General features: G+C 39.8%; 1 protein-coding gene across 1 annotated transcript in view; it reads right to left on the bottom strand.

The window, feature by feature from the left end:
• LOC103259846 (probable E3 ubiquitin-protein ligase HERC3) overlaps nucleotides 1-15483 on the bottom strand; it is a gene marked incomplete at its 3' end in the record, with an annotated part of 19487 nt that extends 4004 nt beyond the window's left edge. Inside the window, exons 1-6 of the mRNA XM_021712043.1 lie at nucleotides 15328-15483; nucleotides 13042-13101; nucleotides 8866-8977; nucleotides 8328-8517; nucleotides 5955-6118; nucleotides 5728-5841 (exon numbers count right to left, since the gene is read on the bottom strand). Of these exons, the coding sequence (XP_021567718.1) occupies nucleotides 5728-5841; nucleotides 5955-6118; nucleotides 8328-8517; nucleotides 8866-8977; nucleotides 13042-13101; nucleotides 15328-15422 (735 nt within the window). The remainder of the gene's footprint in view (nucleotides 1-5727; nucleotides 5842-5954; nucleotides 6119-8327; nucleotides 8518-8865; nucleotides 8978-13041; nucleotides 13102-15327) is intronic.
• Nucleotides 15484-21831: the final 6348 nt, after the last annotated feature.

Below are 21831 nucleotides of genomic sequence, written 5' to 3'. Positions count from 1 at the left end.
TTCCTGTAGTTCCAGCTACTCAGAAGGCTGAGGTGGAAGGATCACCGGAGCCCAGTAGGTCGAGGCTGAGGTGGCCGGGAGCGGCCACTGCACTCCAGTCTGTGTGACAGAGTAAGACTCCAACTAAAAATAAATAAATAAATAAATAAAATAAATTACGTAACAAACATTAACATAACATTAATTTAATAGAAACAAAAAGATCAACAATATAGGTTATGTTGATCAGCAGCAGTATTTCTCAAACAGAAAACCACAGATTTACTCAGAGATCTAAGAGTGCTCTAGAATTTTCCTAATGATGCCCTAAATAAAAGTAATAAAAAATACATTGAGTTACCACATAATTTACATTTGTTTTAATGACTGCATTGGTGTCGGGTTAATATTTAAATGTCCAAGGGTAATGAGAAAAGAGAAAAGTAGTCTTGGCATGTAAATGCTGCATTTGCACCAAGGAAAAGGCCAGTGCGAACCTGGGGCCTGCTGCATGAATTCGATTTAAGAGCAGATGAAAGAAGAGAAAAAAGAGCTGAGTCATGCCAGGCAGATGGGGGTGGAACCCAAGCACCAGAGCTTGACAGCAGGCAGTACAGACCCACAGTTCAAGTGGGCTTGGTCTCAGTAACACAGGCACATTAAGATGGGCGCATTAAATCGGTGAGGCTTATCTGCATTGCACTGATGTTATCGTTTTGCTTGTATTTAGTTTATAAATTTGTTTTAGTTTTATAATTGTTTAAGTGCTATATGAAGTGTACGCCTCCTTTTGTGCTTATGCATATTTAAATGAAATCACTTAAAAGCAATCTTAATTAAAATCCTCCCTGTTAAGCCTTTAGAACTAGGTTCCTTTAGGGATCTTGGAACATTTCTCTAGTCTGAGAAACACAAATCACAGGGATAATTCCAGTTCCAGTGAGGCCAGGTATGGATTTATACATATATAATCCAGGCCAACCTGACTCACTTCTGTAGCTCCAGATCTAATTACTTTGAATTTAGGAATCAAAATTACTAAAAACAAAAAATAAAGCCACACCATAAAACAGCAGCATATAAAGTTACGCAGTCTTCTAGTTTAGGTACCTACAAAAAATACGAGCATCCAGAAAAAGTGGGTTTAACCAGTGCCAACACCGAATTTCCTAATCTTCTCAGAAGAGATTAGTTTACTTTAAGCATTGCTTGCTTATTCTTGAGGGAAAAGGAAGATCTTGAATGTGTGATGGTCTGTAAAGCAACATGAAGTTTTGAATACTTCAAATGTAAAAGTGACTATGAGAAAAGTGGTAACAGGGACTACAAAAATAGTGACAGAGTCCTGGCATACCAGGACTTTTAAGTACATACTGGTGTTTTGATTGGCATAATGTCACGTCAGACTCAGCCAGCAACTCTGTCTGTACTCCTTGGGACTCTTTGGTCCCACTCCCATTCTCTGACTCTGTCCCTGCATCCTCACCCTGCATCCCTTAAACACCCACCTTCTGCAGCTCCTAGTCCCTCCAGCATCCTCACCTGATCCTTCCCCACCGCCCAGAGGTGAAAGAACCAGTTTGGGAAGCTGGCTGATCTCGCTACTGGAGACGGGAGGAGTTGAACTGGGGGCAGGGTCACCATCCTCTCAGTTGAGTGGTGGCTGAAAAGAAATCCAAAATTGGCTCAGTTAGGAGCCAGAGCCAAGGTTGCCCAGAGCTAGTGGTCTAGGGACCCCCACGGCTCCCCAGGGAGCCACCAGGGAAGGCAGGAGGACACTGAAGCCTTATAGAAACAAGGTGCTAGTGCCAGGAAGGGAAAGGGAGGGAGGGACATTCTGTTCAAATATACTGGAAATCTGTATGAAGGTCTATTTGTAAGTGTACAATTTGTAATAAGTCTACGAGTTTTTGTATTTGCAATATAATTTTATTTCACTGACTTTTATGCTGTAAATGCTGAAATTGAATATTTTAGAAATTATATTCACACTGGCATTTCTGCATTATGTGAAACAAATGTGAATAATAATATCAATGGATGCATATGAACTGATAAGATATGTGATCACCTACTGAGAGGCTGCTTGTCCTGGGGCTATCCATTGCCCAAAAATGAGTCTCATAAACTCAAAACTAACAAAGTACTGGTGGACTATATTTTAAGTCTCCATGCCTGAAATGGGGTTGCTTTTTAAAATATATGAAAGTTACACAATGGAATATGATGCAGCCATAAAGAAGGACAAACATGGACTTTGCAGCAACTTGGATGGATTTAGTCTATCATACTTGGTGATCTATCACAGAAACAAAGAACAGCGTACCATATGTTTTCCTTCATAAGCAGACCTTGAGCAATTATCACAATACTATAAGAAACGGATTGGCAGTAGCGGTAAACTGCCCTGGGGAGGAAGGGTGGGATTGGCAGTTGAGGGAAACTTCCAGGAGAGGGAGAGGCCCACCTCATCAACAAGGATAGCTACAATTTAATGAACATTTGTATACCTAGCCCTGAATTGTATCCCACATCTTTAAAATAAAAATAAAGTATATGAAAGTATATATGTGTATGTGTATATATATATATATATATTTTTTTTCACTTTCTAAATTATGTGAAACAGAAGCAATGCATAAATAAATAGAACAGAACTAGAGAACTGGGAACACCTCTTCTTATAAACACCAAGCCAACACTTCCTAACTGTGGCTGCAAGTAGGGCAAGAGGCACTGCACACACTTGTAGGGCTAAGGAAGAATTGCAACTTCCCCCGCCTCAGGGTCTGCCTCGTCTCACGCGTGCACAATGCTGGGGCTCGGAGCCAAAACACTGCCCCCAGGTGCCCCATCATGCAAGATGCCAAGCTTTCTCCAGCTTTTATTCTAGCAGGATTATCAGTGATTTCCTCACTTGTGCTGCCCTCTAGGGGAACCCACGGAGTCACTCATCCTATGTGTTTTCAAGGAGATGATGGCAGGTTATTGATTTGAAATAAACCACCTCTTCTTTAAAATAAGCAAAATTCAGCTACTTTAGACTGTTCCTTCTGCACACACACGTTATGTCCCTTTGCATTTTCACTGCTGCCTCTACACTGAACTGAATACTCTGCAAAGGTAGACACCAAATCCTATCCATGTGTCACTCCCGGTGACCAGTGACCAGGTAGATGATAAACATTAGGTGCTCAAGAGTTGCTCAGTGACAACCAGCTACTGAGGACTTGTGTTATGCTGAGTACTCAGCTAAGTAAGAACTTTCTTCGTGTTTAATTCTCACACTACATTGTAATTTTCATTCACAAATGAAGATGCTGGGCCTAGAAGAAATTAAGTACCTTGTCTAAGGCCATGGTCAGGAGAACACAGTGGAGACTTGAACCCAGCACATTTTACCTGGGGCATTTGCTCAGCTAGAACCAAGCTAGAAAAAGTAACACAAAAAGTCCATCTATTGTTCTTCTTATGATTTAAAAGTGATTAACATAAACCAAAATAGCACATGTGGGATGGTTTTCGTATTTTGTTAAAGTTCAAGATACCAAGAAATTTAAAATTCAATTTCTAATAGTACTGTACCTTACCTGACCACAGGAATCACAAATGGTCACACCAATTTTCTGTATTTCTACAACTAATTACTGAAGAGATGAGCATCTATTATTCAAGATCTGGTAAGATGTTTACTTATCAAATGTTAAGAGAAAAGAACTATAACATACTGTAAAAGTTGCTCCCTTAAATACCTCCAGTCAGAGACTGTAGTCATGATCATCTAGGTTTAACATGAGCAACTTCATTTTCAGGGTAAAAGAGATTTAGAGCTTGTTAGACTTATTTTATTTAGCATGAAGTCACAGATGGGGTAGATTAGCAGTCAGAAGAATTGACTCTTACTGCTAATGGAATTGGTGGAAAAATTATTTAACTTCTCTGGGGCCTCCATTCCTTCCATTTGTTGAAAACAAAGCAGTTCACCTAAAGAATTCATAAATCTTATTTTGGCCCATAATTTTATTATTCAATGAATAGTATTAACAAATTCATAAAACAGAAAAGCTTATTTTTTTCTAATTCCTAAACTTGAAGGTAAAAGCAGAGTTCATTGCTGGCCCCCATGTTAAATTTCCCAAGTCAACCCATTTAGAGCACTTTAACTTGTTTTTATTGAAAAGTATTTTTTCAGGGTAATCATAAAATCTTCTTTAAGGCTGGGCACGGTGACTCATGCCTGTAATTCCAACATTGGGACACCAAGGCAAAAGGATCACTTAAAGCCAGGAGTTCAAGACCAGCTCGGACACCAAAAGTGAGGATCCCATCTCCACAAAAAAATTTTTTTTTAAATTAGCTAGGGCATAGTGTTGTACACCTGTAGTCCCAGCTACTCAGGAGGCTAAAATGGGAGGGTCCCTTGAGCTCAGGAGTTGGAGTCTGCAGTGAGCTATGATCACATCCCTGCTCTCCAGCCTGGGCAAGAGAGAAAGACTCTGCCTCTTAAAAAAAGAAAGCAAATTACAAAAACATTGTATCAATGTCTTAGAATTTCTAGAGTAAAAAAAATACAACATTGCTAGCACTGATCATCTATTATTTGACCAAAAAAAAAAATCTTGCTTGTTTAGTTAAATAAGCCTATTTAAATGCCTTGCTTTTGGAAATAACTACTGACCTCCATAAAAGCTACAGGAAAAATACTGTCCTAATGTTGGTGAGGAATCTGTGAAAATGGCAAGGACTCACTCAGATGTATCTGCTGCATGTGGCTTCATGAAATACAAGAACCAACTGATCATTCTGTTTTCTGGCCTAACTCAAATTTGCCCATTCCCTGCAGATGAAGGAGCCTAAAGAGCCTTGCATATGTCCCCAGTCAGTCTGCAATCAAGCCAAGCAGCTCCTGCCATGCCAGTCCCTTGAATGGCATGTACAACAGCTGGTGAGGGGTGGATCAGGGATGTGTGATGTTTCCACACAAATAACCCTAAATCAGAGGGGCTTACGGGGTCCTGGCAGCTGACACAAGCTGACTGAAGTAGGTTAGCTTTCAGAAGACGATACTCAGCCAAGACCCTTTCCTCAATGTCAGGGGTAAATCAAGCTGCAGTAGGGACTATGGCGTATATAAGTGTCATCTAAAGAGTCACTGCTGAATTCCAACCAAGTGGTGCCATATAGGAAGACAGGTCATGTTGCCAGGTCTTCCAAGTTTCAGGAAAAACTAAAAATTCTTATTTTTTATCTTGATTTTTTAAAAATTGTGGCAAAACATAACATAAAAGTTACCATCCTAATCATTTTTAACAGTACAGTTCAGCAGTTTTAAGTACGTTCACATCATTATATAACGGATCTCTGAACTCTTTCAGTTTGTAAAACTGAAATTCTGTACTCACTAAATTAACCACTCTCCTTCTCCCTGCCTCTGCTCCAGCAACCACCATTCTATAATGTTTCTATGAATCTGACTACCTTAGATACCTTGATTTTTTAAAATGCTGGCAACTGATAAAATTTATAACATTTAGATGACTATCCATTTGTGACTCCTTATCATATTTATGACTATGTAATGCTCTTCAAAGTTTCAAGAATGCAAAAGCCGGGCGGTTACAAAACAGGTGAGACACTAACATCCAAGTCAAAGACAAATGATACAGCTCAGATGTGCTTTTCATATCCGAATTTATGCTCTGAAAAAAAAAAAGATTCAAGGTTTCAGACATGATTATGAATTCTTACCATCCCTGCTTGATGCAAGAACCACATGAGGTAGTCTTCCTGAATGTCCACGAGACTGGAAATCTCAGGAATGTAAAATGCATCATATTCCACATGCTTCACTTTAAGGTTCACCTAATGAAGAACAGAAAGAGGACAGCTAACACATGGCTTCCAGGGACATCCAGTAGGACATTTCACCCCTTCCCCTGTTCATCCCTTTCCCCGCAGGAATTGCCTATGCTTACCTTATATAACTTCTCTAAGAGTTTGAGAGCTGCTGTAATATAATTGTTAAACAGCATGGGGATTAAGAATGTCTTTCTTCCCCTCAGCAGATAAAGGACTGCACCTTTATAGAGGTTTACCAGCTTCATGAAATATTTCGGACACACCTGAGACCACCAGTTATCTTGAGAAAGAAAGAAAAGACATACATTTCAACATGTAATCTGCAATAAGTATAAATGTCTTCTGCCTACTAGTTAAAAACTCATCTGTCTAGTAGATAAACATTACTCTAATGTACTTTCCCAAAAATGACTTTTAAAAGAATCCACTAAAACATTTGGAGAGATCAGTGGCCATACAAGAATCTCTGGAGCTCTGTTAGCATCTGACTTTTTTCGAAGATTCATTCTGAAGGCTAACCTAAAAGTTCAATTCCAAGGCCACATGTGGACGAAATACACATATTTTGGGCAGGAGTGATGTCCACTGTATTCGTTGACTGTTCATATGTCCTAGTCCTTTCAGCCACCACTTAAATCCTTTACCAGGGATGCAAAGGATAAAGGACACAATCCAGAAGCAGCAGGAATAGGGCAACCATTCCTTTCCCTTCAAGAGGCATAATTCATTGAAAAATTACTATTTTTATTTTTTGATGGTTTCTTTCATCCATGCCAGCTTTGGCATGTCTCCCTTTCTTTTCTCTCATCTTTCTCTAATAAACTTTGTTTTAAAACTTAAAAAAAAACAAAAAAACTACTATTTTTATTTCTTACCAAACAATGCTTTCTCATAACCAGACAAGAAGGTTATGCCATCGGCTTCTATTTTGTCAGAAATCAACTCAGCCATACTGCAATACTTAAAGAATAAAATAATAGCCGGGCTCGGTGGCTCAGCCTGTAATCCCACGCTTTGGGAGGCTGAGGTGAGTGGATTGCCTGAGCCCGCAGGTTCGAGACCCGCCTGGGCAGCTTGGCGAGACCTCATCTCTACAATAAATCAAAAAATTAGCTGGGCGTGGTAGCGCGCGCCTGTAGTTCCAGCTACTTGGAAGGCTGAAGGATCCCCGGAGCCCAGCAGGTCGAGGCTGCGGTGGCTGGGAGCGGCCACTGCACTCCAGTCTGGGCGACAGAGTGAGACTCTAACTCAAAAAAAAAAAAAAGAATGAAATAATATGTCTGAGGTGTCCTTTACAATACTCCAGCAAAATAGAAAAAGGTAGATGGTGAGGGTGGGGGACAGATAAAATAAAAAGGGCAAAATACCGACATCCATTGAACTTGTTGATTGGCTACCTGTAGTGTTCTCTCTACTTTGAGAATTGTTTTAAATTTCAATAATTAAAAGTTAAAAATAAAATTAAATGCAAAATTGAACAATTCTGACCTCTCTATATTGTCCAACCTGAAGAAATAAACATTTAAAAACTCTAAAACTTAGAAGTCAGGTAGGTAGTATTTCTTCAGAGATTGCCATCTTCTATCTCGTGTGTATTACAACATCTGAGAAAATGTGCCCCAAAAGGCTTTTGATTGTAAAAAAAAAAATTGCTAACACATTACCAGTGCCTTCATTACTATTTCTGTTTTTATCTCTACGGCAAAGGTGGAAGCAATATGGAAAAGTCAATATTCCACCTCAGAAATACAGGTCTCTTTACTCATGAGGAGACCATACTCAAGTAACATCCAGTCCACCTGCAACACAGAAGTTACTGAGTTGCAATGAACACCTGAAAAAGTTTACCCGGGGAAGAAAAAAAAAAAAAAGCCAGATGATAGAGTTTCTGTACTTGATTAATAAAAACATCTCAGGTGCTACTCCCATGAGAGAGACTCCAATTCAACTGAGAAACTGAAGGTTCTTATCTCAGCAAAGTATCCAAAGTCTGCAAAAATCAGTATGGACTCAACTGCCCTACAAAAGAAAAACAAAACAAACATTTGGTAAGTCCTCACTGGGTCATTTTCTTCCTCATTTTTGGAGACCTCTGTGTCACCAAAACTGTTCACTTCACTACCACCCCCTAAATTAAGTATAGGAGAGAAGGAGACAGATGGATACTAATTTTTGAGGCACTGTTAACTAAAAACAAATGTAGAAGAAAAAAAAAACAGTTTAAAGTTGAATAATCTAAATTTGTGAATATTACAAAATCAAGATTAATATGGCATGAAGCATTTCAAACAAACAAAATAATGGTTCAATTTGCTTGAATTACAAATAGGGGTAACTACAAAATTAACATCAAAGAGAGAAAAGTTTAAATGTTAAGGATATTAAATGGCAACATACAGGTTCTTGGATCTCAATCTACAGAGAGCCCATGGTCACACCAACAAAACAAAGAAGTCTTAAACCGTTGGCATTAAGTTTAGCAAATTCACCTAGTACTTTGCTGGGGTTCGTATCCAGCCGCAGAATGGCCATAGCCAAGGGAATTGTCAGTGAGATGTAATACTTAGAGTCCTGAAGCAAGGGAAACTCAGGCAGGATTAAATAGATTCTCATCGCTTCAACGTCTGGTGGTGAACTTGACAACTGGGGAATCAGGCAACTTTCAAAGCTGTTTAAAATCTGCATGAGAGAAAGGAGTAATGAGAAAGTCAAGTGTACCTGAGATCTAATTAATTCCTCTATAAGTCCATTGAATAGATGCTCAACTCTAACTTATTCACTATGTACAACGAAAAGTCAAAGACTCCTGCCAGTGCAAACCTTACATTCTGGCAAGGCATTTCCTTAGAAAGATTTAAATCAAAAAGAAAGCAAAAGGTAGGTCGAATTCCCAAAGTAAATATTTTACAAAGTTAAGACTTGTACAAGACTTTTGCTTTGTCATTTATTTTTTTTTATCTTGAAACTGAGCTAGAAAATACAAAAGTGCATTTTTAAGAATATACTTTGTGAGTGTAAGAAACATACCTGTTCTAGAATCATGGAGTGCTGAGAATTCATTAACTTCTCAAATAACACCCTAGTTGAGTTCAGGTCAATTCCAGGAATTTTGGGGCTTGTTTTAAAGTGTTCATCGATTCTAAACAAACAAAACCGAAAAAGTATGTAATAAAAGAAGAAAAAAGCAAACACTCTGATAGCAATTATAATGAAGTAAACAAAATTGTCCTTACTAAGCAGATTTAAATTTGACCTGACAGAGAAGAGTCACAAAAAGACTACACTGTGAGGAAACCCAAGAAAATAAAGCTCACTGGAATCCCTTTCTCCATGATTTTAAGGTTTTAAATCTTTTTTCCCTTCAAGTCAAAGTACAAGGATCATCATTTCAAGTTGAGGTTATTTTGACATCTATAAACAGAGAGTTATTTCCCTGATTTAATCTTGTTGTTGTTGTTTGGCTTTTTTTCTGCAGCTGTGGTACATTAAAAGAGATGTAGATGCTGTGGCTGGTGTAAACATCCCCTGTGCAGACCGGCCTACTCATCAATAAGTTGCAAGCAGAACCTTCTTGGTGAAAGTCTTTCTTAACAAAGCATTTTTAAAAAAAATCTACCAGTTGGAGGCTCAAACTTCACCTGCACACAGACTAATTATGTATCTAATCCTGACTTGCACCAAACATTTTTACAATAAAATAAAGAAAAAATAATAATAAAATAAAAATCTGGCCAGGCACAGTGGCTCACATCTGAAATCCCAGCACTTTGGGAGGCCAAGGTGAGAGAATTGCTTGAATCCAGGAATTCAAGACCAGACTGGGCAACGCAGTGTGTGTGAGACCTCATCTTTAAAAATAAATAAATACAGCCGGGCTCAGTGGCTCAGCCTGTAATCCCGTGCCTTTGGGAGGCTGAGGTGAGTGGATTGCCTGAGCCCACGGGTTCGAGACCCGCCTGGGCAGCGAGACCTCATCTCTACAATAAATAAAAAAATCAGTCGGGTGTGGTAGCGCATGCCTGTAATTCTGGCTACCTGGATGGCTGAGGTGGAAGGATCACCAGAGCCCAGCAGGTCGAGGCTGCGATGGCCGGGAACAGCCACTGCACTCCAGTCTGGGTGACAGAGTCAGACTCCAACTCAAAAAATAAATAAATAAATAAAATAAATACATAAGTAAAATAAAATAAAAATCAGATCTAAGCCAAACAGGGTAGCTCACGCCTATAATCCCAGCACTTTGGGAGACGGAGACAAGAGGACTGCCTAAACCCAGGGGTTCGAGACCAGCCTGGGAAACTTGGCAAGACCTTGTCTCTACAATAAATAAAAAAATTAGCCAAGAGTAGTGACGTGTGCCTGCAGTTTCAGTTAATTGGAAGGTTGAGGCAGAAGACTCGCCTGAGCCCAGGAGGTTGAGGCCACCGTTAGCTGTGATTATGCCACTGCACACCAATATGAGCCACAGAGTGAGGCTCTGACTCAAAAAAAAAAAAAAGATCAGATCTATAACAAATACAAAGACAATGTCTCCCTTAGTTAATACAAGGAATACAATTACACTCACCCAAGAACTAATTTCACTGCTCCTGTTTTTAACTCTCTAGCAATGAAATCAGTTTTTTAACCTTAAAGTCTTGGTCTTTTGACACCTAGAGAAGCCTCTTAAATTCCCATTCCTGAGCCTACCATATCTATTAAAGAACTATCTATTTGCAAAACAGACTTCTGAGTAATGGACACATTCATATAGTTTTAACATCCTCTGACAGCGATGTTACAAGTTATGAAAACACAAGAGTTTCTAGCATTTAAAAAAAATCACAGTTATATATACTGGAACCCAAACGGTCAAATGAAGAAGAGTTGCTTGTACTTTGTTTGTCAAGTCTTTTGTGGTTGTTGTTCTAAAAAACAGATACCCAAAATGTAGAAATGTATTCTGGTTATCCATACATCACCTTCCACATGCTTAGAGATAATTTTTGCTATGCTGTTAAGAAAAAACAAAATGCTTTGTCTATATATATTTATTGCTTTGTAAAATTGGTCTTCATTTTTATTGGTTTCCTGTGATGCTTGTATAAACCGGGTGAGTTGACTCCCTGAAAGAGCACAGACATCTGTTTAAAAAAAAAAAGCATTATCCACAACTCTATGAAATTCGTGGCACTAAGGATGAACAACCCAACAAGCCTGGCCAAGAGCCATTCACAACCATCATGAAAGCCAGCCTTCTAGAATAGGGTTCCTCAATCCTGAGGATTCTCTCTTGGGCCAAGAGGATGTTGCAGCATCTCTGGCCTCTACGCACTAGTGCCAATAGTATATCCCTCCCCATTTTAACAACCAAAAATGTCACCAGACACAGCCAAATGTTCCATAGGGAGCAAAATCTCGCTGGTTGAGAACTACTATTCCAGATAACCAATACCAACATAAACCAGAATACCCTTTCCTAAAGGAAAAAGCCAAATACTAAATATGAAATGAATCTACAGAGCTCATTCCAGCTGCCTTAATCATAAAAGTATATGACTTTGTAATATCTAACTGTAACTAAAGAGAGTTTCTGAAATGACCTCTTACAACCCAGTTAGGGACACATTTGGGGGGAGGGCATGTGATTGCTAATTATAGGTGCCAACTTGATTGGATTAAGGGATGCCCAGATTAGCTCATAAAGCATTATTTCTAGTATTTCTGTGAGGGTTTTCTGGAAGAGATTGGCATTTGAATCAGTGGACTAAGGAAGATCTCCCCTCATCAATGTGGGTGGGCACCACCCAGTCAGCTGTTCGTTCTCTATCTTCCTCCCTCCCTCCTCTCTCCTTCCTCTCTCTCTCCCCTCTCTCTCTCTTCTCCCTCTTTCTCTTTCTCTGTCTCGTGCTCTCTGTCTGTAACTGTCTCTCTGTCTGTCTGTCTCTCCCTCTCCCCACCCCATCAGACCCCAAGAACTCCAGGTTCTCTGGCTTTGGGACTCCACCAGACCCTATGGTTCTCAGGTCATTGGCCTCAGACTAAGAGTGACACCTCAGCTTTCCTAGTTGTCCAGCTTGCAAATGGACTCTAACAGGACCTCTCAGCCTCTATAATCAGGTGAGCCAATTCCCTAGTGAATCCCCTCTCCTCTTCCTCCTCCTCCTCTCCTTCTCCCTCTCAGATAAACTGATAGATAAACAAACAGACAGATATATATACTGTATCTATTCTATTTGTTCCGTTTCTCAGAAGAACTTTGACTAACACAGGGATCAAGCGATAGGGGTGGGATTCACGCAGAACTGAAGTCTAATTCATCTTGAGATTTCATTAGCTTGGTCACTGACAAAAAAGGACGGAGAGATGACCAGGACTTGGCATCACCCAAGATCCAAGTTCATGACAAGGCCTGCTGCACCAGGTTTCTGAGGGAGATATTTGTAGGAGGGATAAGGTCAAGCAAAGAAACATTCTATTAACTACCTGGGAGCCCCTGAAGCATTCACACTTTAGAATACCCTGAAAATCTTTTTTTTTGAGTTGGAGTCTCACTCTGTCGCCCAGATTGGAGTGCAGTGACCTGCTGGGCTCCAGCAATCCTCCCGCCTCAGCCTTCCAAGTAGCTGGAACTACAGGTGTGCACTACCATGCCCAGCTAATTTTTTTGATTTATTGTAGAGATGAGGTCTCGCCAAGTTGCCCAGGCGGGTCTCGAACCCGCGGGCTCAGGCAATCCACTCACCTCAGCCTCCCAAAGGCGCGGGATTACAGGCTGAGCCACTAAAATCTTTCTTTTAATTATACCAATTCTTTCTGAGATAATCTCTCTCTTTAATAATCTGCTTCTCTGTCAATCAGGTATGAATCATCATTGTCCTCCTGATGTCCTATTATTCACCATTATTAGGGATTCCAATTTCTGCACAAAGCATTAGCTTATCCACTGACTTCAGTCCAACTACCATTAAAGAGAACAGTAGTCTTTCACAGCTTTTCCTAGTATTTGCATCACATGTGAAGTTTTTTTTTTAGAATATTTTTGTTTTAGAGAAATAGGGTATCACTATGTTTCTAGGCTGGAATGCTGTGGTTATTCACAGGCATGATCATAGAGCACTACACCTTGAGCTCCTGGGCTCAAGCAATCCTCCTGCCTCAGCTTCCCAAGTAGTTGGGACTAAAGGCACACATGTGGGTTTGTAAAGACTCTAAGTCACTTACTTTTTTTCAAGAAAACTTCCATTCCAACAGGCTGCAGAAGATAATATCTGAACAACACCACTGGTCAAAAGAAAAAAAAAGGAGAGAGGAGGCCTTTAATAATCACAAATAAATGGTTATTTAAGCATCACAATAGTCATGCTATTCTAGGATCTAACTAATAGCAGCTCCTTCTTAGCCAGATGAATCTTTGGAAAATGTACATTTGCTTTAGATAAACAGTATGTCACATCTCAAAATGAAGAAGAACTTAAGTTTTTCATAAGCCACATTAAAAAGAGAGTATCAAAGTTTCCAAAAGAAAAGCTCTTGCCCCTGACAGTATTCTGAAATATCTTTCTACCACCCTACCTTACCTCCAAACACAAAACAAAAAAGAAAATTGGAGTTGAAACTTCCCGAACACAGAAATTATCTGGGAAAATGAGTAGATGAACTACTACTTCCTTCTATTTTGTTGCCCATCTGAGAAACTAAAAACATGTAACATGACAGTTTATTCCTATTACCCGGGTTATACAAGTTCTGGACAAACAGCTACTTTCTGAGGACTCACAGTGAAATTGCATGTCGGGAACCCTAGGCCCTCTTATTCAGTGTAAGGAAAAGGGAAGAAATAAAACAAATAAACACTGGGAGGGGACTGCAATCACTTCTGTTCATCATAGGATTTGGGTCAGGAAGGATCTTTATAGACCATTTCTTCCAACAGTATTTTCATTTCATTTTTCATTTAATTTAATTTTATTGTTTGTTTATTTTTTATTTATTATTTATTTTTATTTATTTATTTTTTTGAGTTGGAGTCTCACTCTGTCACCCAGACTGGAGTGCATGGCCGTTCCCGGCCACCGCAGCCTCAACCTGCTGGGCTCCGGTGATCCTTCCGCCTCAGCCTTCCAAGTAGCCGGAATTACAGGCATGCGCTACCACACCCAGCTGATTTTTTGATTTATTGTAGAGATGAGGTCTCACTGCCCAGGCGGGTCTCGAACCCACGGGCTCAGGCAATCCACTCACCTCAGCCTCCCAAAGGCGCGGGATTACAGGCTGAGCCACCGAGCCCGGCTTATTTTTTATTTTTTGAGTAAGGGTCTCACTCTATCACCCAGGCTGGAGTACAGTGGCACGATCACAGCTCACCACAGCTTTGACCTCCTGGGCCCAGGCAATCCTTCTACTTCAGTTTTCCAAGTAGCTGGGACCACAGGAGTGTACCACCACACCCAGCTAATTCTTTTTTTTTCTAGAGATGAGGTCTTGCTATGTTATCTAGTCTGGTCCTGAACTCCTGCGCTCCAGCAACCCTCCTGCCTCAGCCTCCCAAAGAGCTGGGATTACAGGCATGAGTCACTGCATCCAGTTATTCATACATTTTATAAGAAAACAGAGAACTTAGGGTGTGTGCAGTCTCCCCTGCTGAACCCTGGCCTAACCCTCGCCCCTTTTTCTGACTACCTCATCCCACCCTGAGCTCATAGGCAGAGCCACCCTAAAGTTAGAGAGATTCTGAGGACTGCCATGGAACTAGGGCATTCCTAATGATCCTTTGCTCAAAAAGTTACTACTTTAGGGCTTCAGAGTTAGCGTTGTGGTCATTTTTCCCACTACAATCTAGGTTGTAAAATAGGAACTGTTATGTACATTTCTGGGAATGACCACAGCTTAGTGCACAGAGCTTGATTCATTTATTACCAAGAATTAGACTCTGCAGAAAAAGGTGGAAATGCTGAGGTAAGCCAAGGAAAATATAAAAATATGTGCAAAATATGCAAAAAAATTCTTTAATAATAAAATAAAAGGCCTTAATACTATTTAGTGTTTTTGTTTTTTTGTTTTTTTTTCTCTGCATGACTCTGAATTACCACCTCAACCATATGAATGGGAAGATGCTAGAAACTATTCTGATTGGGAAGGACAACAGCTGTTTTGAGTTCCACATGCTTTGGAATCCGCATATGAAGAAACCCATCAGGGTTATGCAACAGTAACACTAAGCTCTCTCAGCAGAAAGGCCAGCTCAGCCTTCATCAGTCAGGTTTCTAAAACCAAACACTGAACGAGGCAGGTGAGGAATACACTCTGTGTGAGAATTGGGAAATAACCCATTATGTTACTGGAGGCTATGGGGTCACCTATGAAATAGTTGCAAAATATATATATAATTACTTAAAATGTAAAGTTCCATTTAATATTCACAACATCAATACAGAAACAGGGAAAATCCCTAAGCTAGAACACTCCAACATACTTTGGAAAAAAAAATGAAGGCAAGCAACCACATACTTGATTGTATTTGCATTGTTGTGTTCTGAGAGTTTTTGCCTCCAAACTGCTATGGTTTCATCATTTATTAAACTGGTATAATGTGCTTGATTCATAGTCCTGAAGTCAACAGCAGGAGAAGAATTCTAGAGAATTAAACAAAATGGTAAAGGAGAAAAACGATGTAGCATGGACCTTTTCTCCCTCTCCTCCTCCTACATATTCTCCATTTTGTGTTTCACTTTTGAGTTAAATGCTGTGGTGTGACCGGATCCCCTCCCACTCTCAAAATGAAGGAAGGCTCCTCACAGCTTGAAGCTGGGCTGCTCTCTAGGACATGCCCTTGGCCCCTGCTTCACCTGGTCACATCTAATGGCAGGTGACCAAGGCCCAGCCCCCCGCCTCAACTCAGGCCTTCAGAGCTCCCTGTGGGATGAGCTGAAAAGCGTTTCACCTGCTCCGTCCGCCCAATCCCACCTCCTTCATCTCTGAGTAGGACTCTTCTAAGCACTCCCCACAAAAACTCAGTCTCAGAGTCTGTTTCCCAGAAAAATCAACTCAACACGATTTTTCCAGACTTCTTTCTTCTTTGCTTTGAATCGTCATAACAAAGTTTGTAAAGTATTGCTCATTTGCCATAACTGTTCACCAAACTTCAACAAAAGGCATTATAAAGAGTCAGAGTTCAGTTATAATCTATATTTCAAATAACATATGAAAATTTAATGCCTCTTCATTTCTTGCTCCAAGTATATTGCTATTAATTTATTTTTAAAATGGCAAACAGGATGTCAATGACGGCTTTGAAAATTCCAAATGCTGCCCTGCACTGTACATCCTGTATTCAGTGAGATTTTAAAAAGACACTATAAGCACCTTCTTTTTCTAAAATTGCTTGTTTTCAACTTATTTTCCCCAAACTCTGTTCTTTATCTAGAAATTTTTTAAAAGTTGATGGTGCTTTATACTTGTCACTAGTAAAGAGGAGAACAATAGCACTAAACCATTCATCCATCAACTCATAAAATGATCATTGTTTTCTCCTTTGTATCTAATATAAAAACACAACTTTCAAAGTAAGTTTTATGGGTTACTTTCCCAAAGTTGTGAGTTATGATAACATTAAAGGTCATTGCTTTGTTAAACTCTGGTGCATCCACATGGCCCTTTGAGCTGTGGCCACCATGTTTCTTGGCTTTGGCCATGTTTTCCTAAGCTTTGGCCCCCTCCCCTACCTTGGTGGGGGGGGGTGAATGTCCTCTGTCTTCTCTCTCTCTCTAATTTACTTTCTAAATAAACTATATTTTCCAAAAAAAGTTAAAACATGTATATAAAATTTTATATAAAAATATGTATAATTATATATAGAGAGAATTTTAGGGAGAAGGAGGAGGGGTTAAAACAATTCAGAGCTGCTTGACAGACTTTTTGATCATCTGACTTGACTATTCTACTAAAATGGTCACAGACATCTAATAAGAAAACAAAAAGCATCTTGAATTACGTACAGGAAACTCATGAGCCAAAGTAGGACACTTTAGCACACACAAAGATGGTCTCTCTTTCCATCCTTGTTTTAATGCCATTGTTGTTATGTAAATTTTAATTATCTCCCTCATTCAAAGGTGAAACTGAACACCAACTCTAACCCAAGAGTTACAATAACATATAGGCTTGGAACTATTTTCTTATCTTTCATTGCATGTCCAATAAACCACAGATGCTTTGGGTGAACAAAATCCCAAAATCACTTTAAGAACCAAGAAAAAAACATCATTTTTCCGTGCCTTTATACATACGAGGCCAAAACCAAAAAAGTGGTGTTCTTTATTTTTTAAATAAAAATTAAGTGCTTCCAGTCAGTGTTTCTCAATATTGGCTGGGATCTGTATCACCAGAGGAGCTTTCAAAAATCCTGATGGCCAAATCACACTCCAGACCGATCAAGCAGAACCTAGAGAGGCATCAGGATTTTTTCAAGCTCCCAGGTGATTCCAGTGAACATCCAAGGTTAAGAATCATTGTTCTAGGAAAAAAGATTGTATCACTGAGCAGGCTCTGAGATGAGCATGCACACTCACAATTCTAACAATCCAACCACACTCCCTCTTCAGTCCTATCCAGGGAACAAAATGTAAGGAAGAGAGAGAGGTTACAGCTTACATTCATGAAATTCTCAAAACCTAGAATCCAATGTAGCAAAGGAGTATCTGAATATAACTCCTTCCTTCTCTCTTTCCGCCTCAAGGTGGCGTTAATGAATGAGTCAGCCTTTCACAGAGTGGAGGCTGGGACTGCTCGGGTGCTTTTTCTTGGTTCTTTAAATGATGGGGAAACAGGGGAAGCACATGATTTGATCAGTCTTTATACCTATACACACATCTACAGCTAACAGTGTAAGTAAATGTCTACGGGTTTCAGTTTAAAAAATAAAGAACATCACCTTCCTAAGTAATATCCCATGTTGTTTCCTTTTTCTTGGTTGTCTTACATTTTTCATGTATACCCTCTTACCAGTCACCTAAACTTAAACCTGTCCTATCTTATGAACACGACTAGGCTATTTCACTTCCCTCTCATCACTTTTTATTATTTTTTATTATTTTCTAGCCCCAAGAGTGTTAATTACAATAACTTTAAAATTCAGTTACATATATCAGAAAACACACTTAGAAAAAAAAAAACTTTAGTTTTATGTCAAATTTCACAGGAAAATTCAAGTTGGATAACATTTTTTTCAAGTCAGTTACTTAGGGAAATGAATACTTAAAACTCTTCTACTTATGGACACAAAAATTATTATCCTGCACAGATTCAGTACTTTTCAAGCTTTGCTTAAAGAAGCAAAGAATACCTTCAGCTTTCTCTGGATTTTCTTGTAACACTGAGGCTAGGTCTAAAATAGGTCTAAAGAAGCAGTTTCAAAGCACCCCAGATGGCAGCTCTCAACTGTCTTCGTTAGGCTCCTGACCTGGACCTTCTCCACCAGAATCACAGAATCGTAGTGACAAGAAAACAAGAACTTTGACCACTTAAAGATGGCAACATGTCAGACTAACGGGAAGGGTTTCCAGGGCTGAAAGGGGCTTTGTTTCCACAGTTGCTCATTTTCCTCGCAGCCAATTCTGATTCCTTCACCATTACCAACAGCCCCTTCCCTGCTCCTCCAGGAGAGAGTAAGGATCGGTGCAGCACAGGATGCTAGTCCTCTTGAAATGCTTGTTGAACGAAAGTGGGAAGGGTGGGAGAGAGGAGGAGAAAAGAAAGGAAAGAAAGCCCAGGAACAGGGAAAGGACTGCAGGACTGAAAACAAATCTATAGAGCTTTTCAGACTGAACTCTCCATCCAGAAAGAGTGGAAAGAACTCAAGCCCTGTCACAGACGTGAGGATCCACATTCCACCCCATCTTAAGCTGGAAAGATGCCGTAACATTGTCCTTCCTGGCATATCCACCACAGTGACACAGGAGACAACAGGAGGGAAAGTTTGTTGTGGTCTCATGAACAGAATATAAATGATAAAAGATGTCTGAATCTGAAAATGGTGGTATCTCTTTTATATATACTATTATACTCAATCTCATCAAACAAAGAAACCCACTAAGTTCTCAAATACCTACTTCACAGGGAAGGAAAGAAATGGAAAGCTAATAATGCCAAAGTGAGTACAAACTCCCTAGTTTCCTCCTCCAAGTTTCCTCCGTAACAAATGTGAATATAAATACATAATTTTAAATTTTAAATGAGAGCTCCATGATTATAATACCAGGAAAATTATTGACCTCTCCAGGGAGCACAATGGAATTAACTTCTTCAAGGTTTAGTTTGTTTATCTGAATAAGATAAAATGGGTGAAAACGAGAGTAACATTTGCTCTCACGTAATTATTTATTAAAATAAATACTGGTTCACCATTATTCCAACCACCCAAAATAGTCAAAAAACAAGTTTTTACCTCATATTTGGAGCAAAGTACAAAAGTTTGGTCTCCTCCAGAGAAGATCTGCTTAACAATATGATATTTAAAGCGATCTGTCAAAAAAAGATTTGCAACAGCATATTTTTCAATAATTGAAGTTTCTCCTTGATCCCCTTTTCTAATATTCTAAAATCTGTTTCAGAGTAGTTTCCTATCCATTTTAATTATGTCAGAGAAGTAAGAAACCTTCGCTCCTGGCTCCCTGCCCAGGACTGTTTCTACTTCAATTAAAAATAAATATATAACATGTTACCCTCTACTTCACTCTACCTCTGCCCTCACCCCAACTGCAGGCTAATCCTGACCTCATTTCTATTTTTCATTCTAACTCTGCCATGCTACTGACCTGAAATCTAAAACGGGCACTCTTCTAAGCGGTCTTCTACACCTAACACATAGTTCAGCATCTGAGTGTGGTGAGCCCCCCCGCCCCCGCCCCTGCAGGATGAAGCTAGCTCCAGGAGGAACTGCGTGTCCTGCTCCCACTCCTATCACGTGGGGTCACAGACACTCTCAAGCCTTGACTTCTAGCTCATCATGTTCTTCCCCTACCTCTGTACCTCCCCCCACCACTCCCATGCCTACTGTAGTCTCCGTGAATACTCCTCCTTGGGCATCATCTGAATGTGCTCCTGGAACTGTGCACCTCTGTTGCACTGCACTACCTCACAGTCCTCCACCTGGTTAACTCCCAATCATCCTGGAAGACATAGCTCACGCTTCCTCTAACCAGAACACTACTTTTTAAATTTTTATTTTTATAGAGATGAGCTTTCGCTATGTTGCCCAGGCTGGTCTCAAACTCCTGGGGCTCAGGCAATCCACCTGCCTCGGTCCCCCAAAGCACCGGGATTATAGGCATGAGCCACCACACCTGGCTCAGAATACTTCTTGATGCCTTCTTCTGTGTGCCCACATAACCAGGAAGGCTCCTAAAAGCACAGCGTTTACATAATACATTGACATGTACCTACTGATGTCATAAAATCATCCTGGCAAATATCCAAGAACTAATTTAGGGCCACATAATTCAGGTTCTAATTCAACTTCAAAAATCTGTGGTTTCAGCCAGGTGTGGTGGCTCGTGCCTATAATCCCAACTACTTGGGAGGCTGAGATAAAAGGATTGCCTAAGCTCAGGAAATGGAGGCTGCAGTGTGCTATGATTGTGCCACTGCACTCCAGAGCAAGACCCCAAATCAAACAAAAAAATGTAGTTTCAAAATAATCTCAGAACACTTGAGTTTCTTAAATGGTATATTTCTTAAAGAAAATTTACAAATGACAGAACAGAAGACATCAAGCTATTCTTTTACTTTTGGGAGCGTCACCAAAACAAAATCTTGTTTATTTTATATTTTAAGTTCCACTACGTTTTCAGATGCTCATATGTTCATTCCATAAATATTTCTTGAGTGACAAGTTTATGCTAGGTCCTGTGCTATATACCAGGTTTACAAAGAGGAAAAGCATCTCTGGTCTTACATTTCTCATAGCACAGTAGGGAACTTATAATTATTACTGCTTAAAAAAATCCCCGATCAAGCCATAAGTGTGTCACTTTACAGACTTCAGCATCAAAATTAATTATTAAATTATATTTCTCTTTAATGACTGTCTCTATGCCTCTAGATGAAGCAGTCACTCAATATTAATGATAACCTTACTTTGATTTCCAATGAAATGAATATGTTGCTATTTGTTGTTTAAGGGAAGAAAGAAGAAATGGTATTGAAAGATTTGCATCATGTCAGGACCAAAAGACTAACAGTAAAGTAGAGGTAACATAACACACAGGCTTGAGAATGAGGCAGACCTGGGCTCAAGTTCCAGCTTCCAGAATCTGTGTGGTCTTGGGTAAATGTCTTTCTTACCCTCTTTAAGACTCAGTTTCCTCTCTGGAGATAACAGCTGCTAGTGTCTAGGTTGTTTTGAATACTCAGCATAGTAATGGAAGTTGGTTAAGCATCCAATAAATGTTAACTATCATTATTAGTGACAGCAATAAAATTTATACAACACCATCAAGGTCCTCGGGGACAAAATAACATGTGCTGCTTTATTCATTCTCTAAGCTCTCAACTATAGAGTTTCACATGTCTCAAGTATTCAAATATCTGTTGATTGATGTCACAAAAATACCTTATAGTCATTCCTTCCAAAGGACCTCAAGGTAAATAATGGATACATAGTTTATAAAAAAAAAAAATTGTTTTCGGCCGGGCTCGGTGGCTCAGCCTGTAATCCCGTGCCTTGGGAGGCCGAGGTGAGTGGATTGCCTGAGCCCGCGGGTTCGAGACCCACCTGGGCAGCTTGGCGAGACCTCATCTCTACAATAAAAATAAAAATAAAAAAATTAGCCAGGCATGGTAGCACGCGCCTGTAGTTCCAGCAACTTGGAAGGCTGAGGGTGAAGGATCGCCGGAGCCCAGGTCGAGGCTGCTGTGCCCGGGAGCGGCCACTGCACCCCAGTCCGGGCGACAGAGTGAGACTCCAACTCAAAAAAAAAATTAAAATAAAAAAATAAAATAAATTGTTTTCAGCAT

The sequence above is a fragment of the Carlito syrichta genome, unplaced genomic scaffold (genome assembly GCF_000164805.1).
Source record: "Carlito syrichta isolate Samal-C Ts95f unplaced genomic scaffold, Tarsius_syrichta-2.0.1 Scaffold303036, whole genome shotgun sequence".
Classification (NCBI taxonomy): Eukaryota; Metazoa; Chordata; class Mammalia; order Primates; family Tarsiidae; genus Carlito; species Carlito syrichta.
Note: the sequence above shows the minus strand (reverse complement) of the source record. Positions and strands in the feature narration are given on the sequence as shown.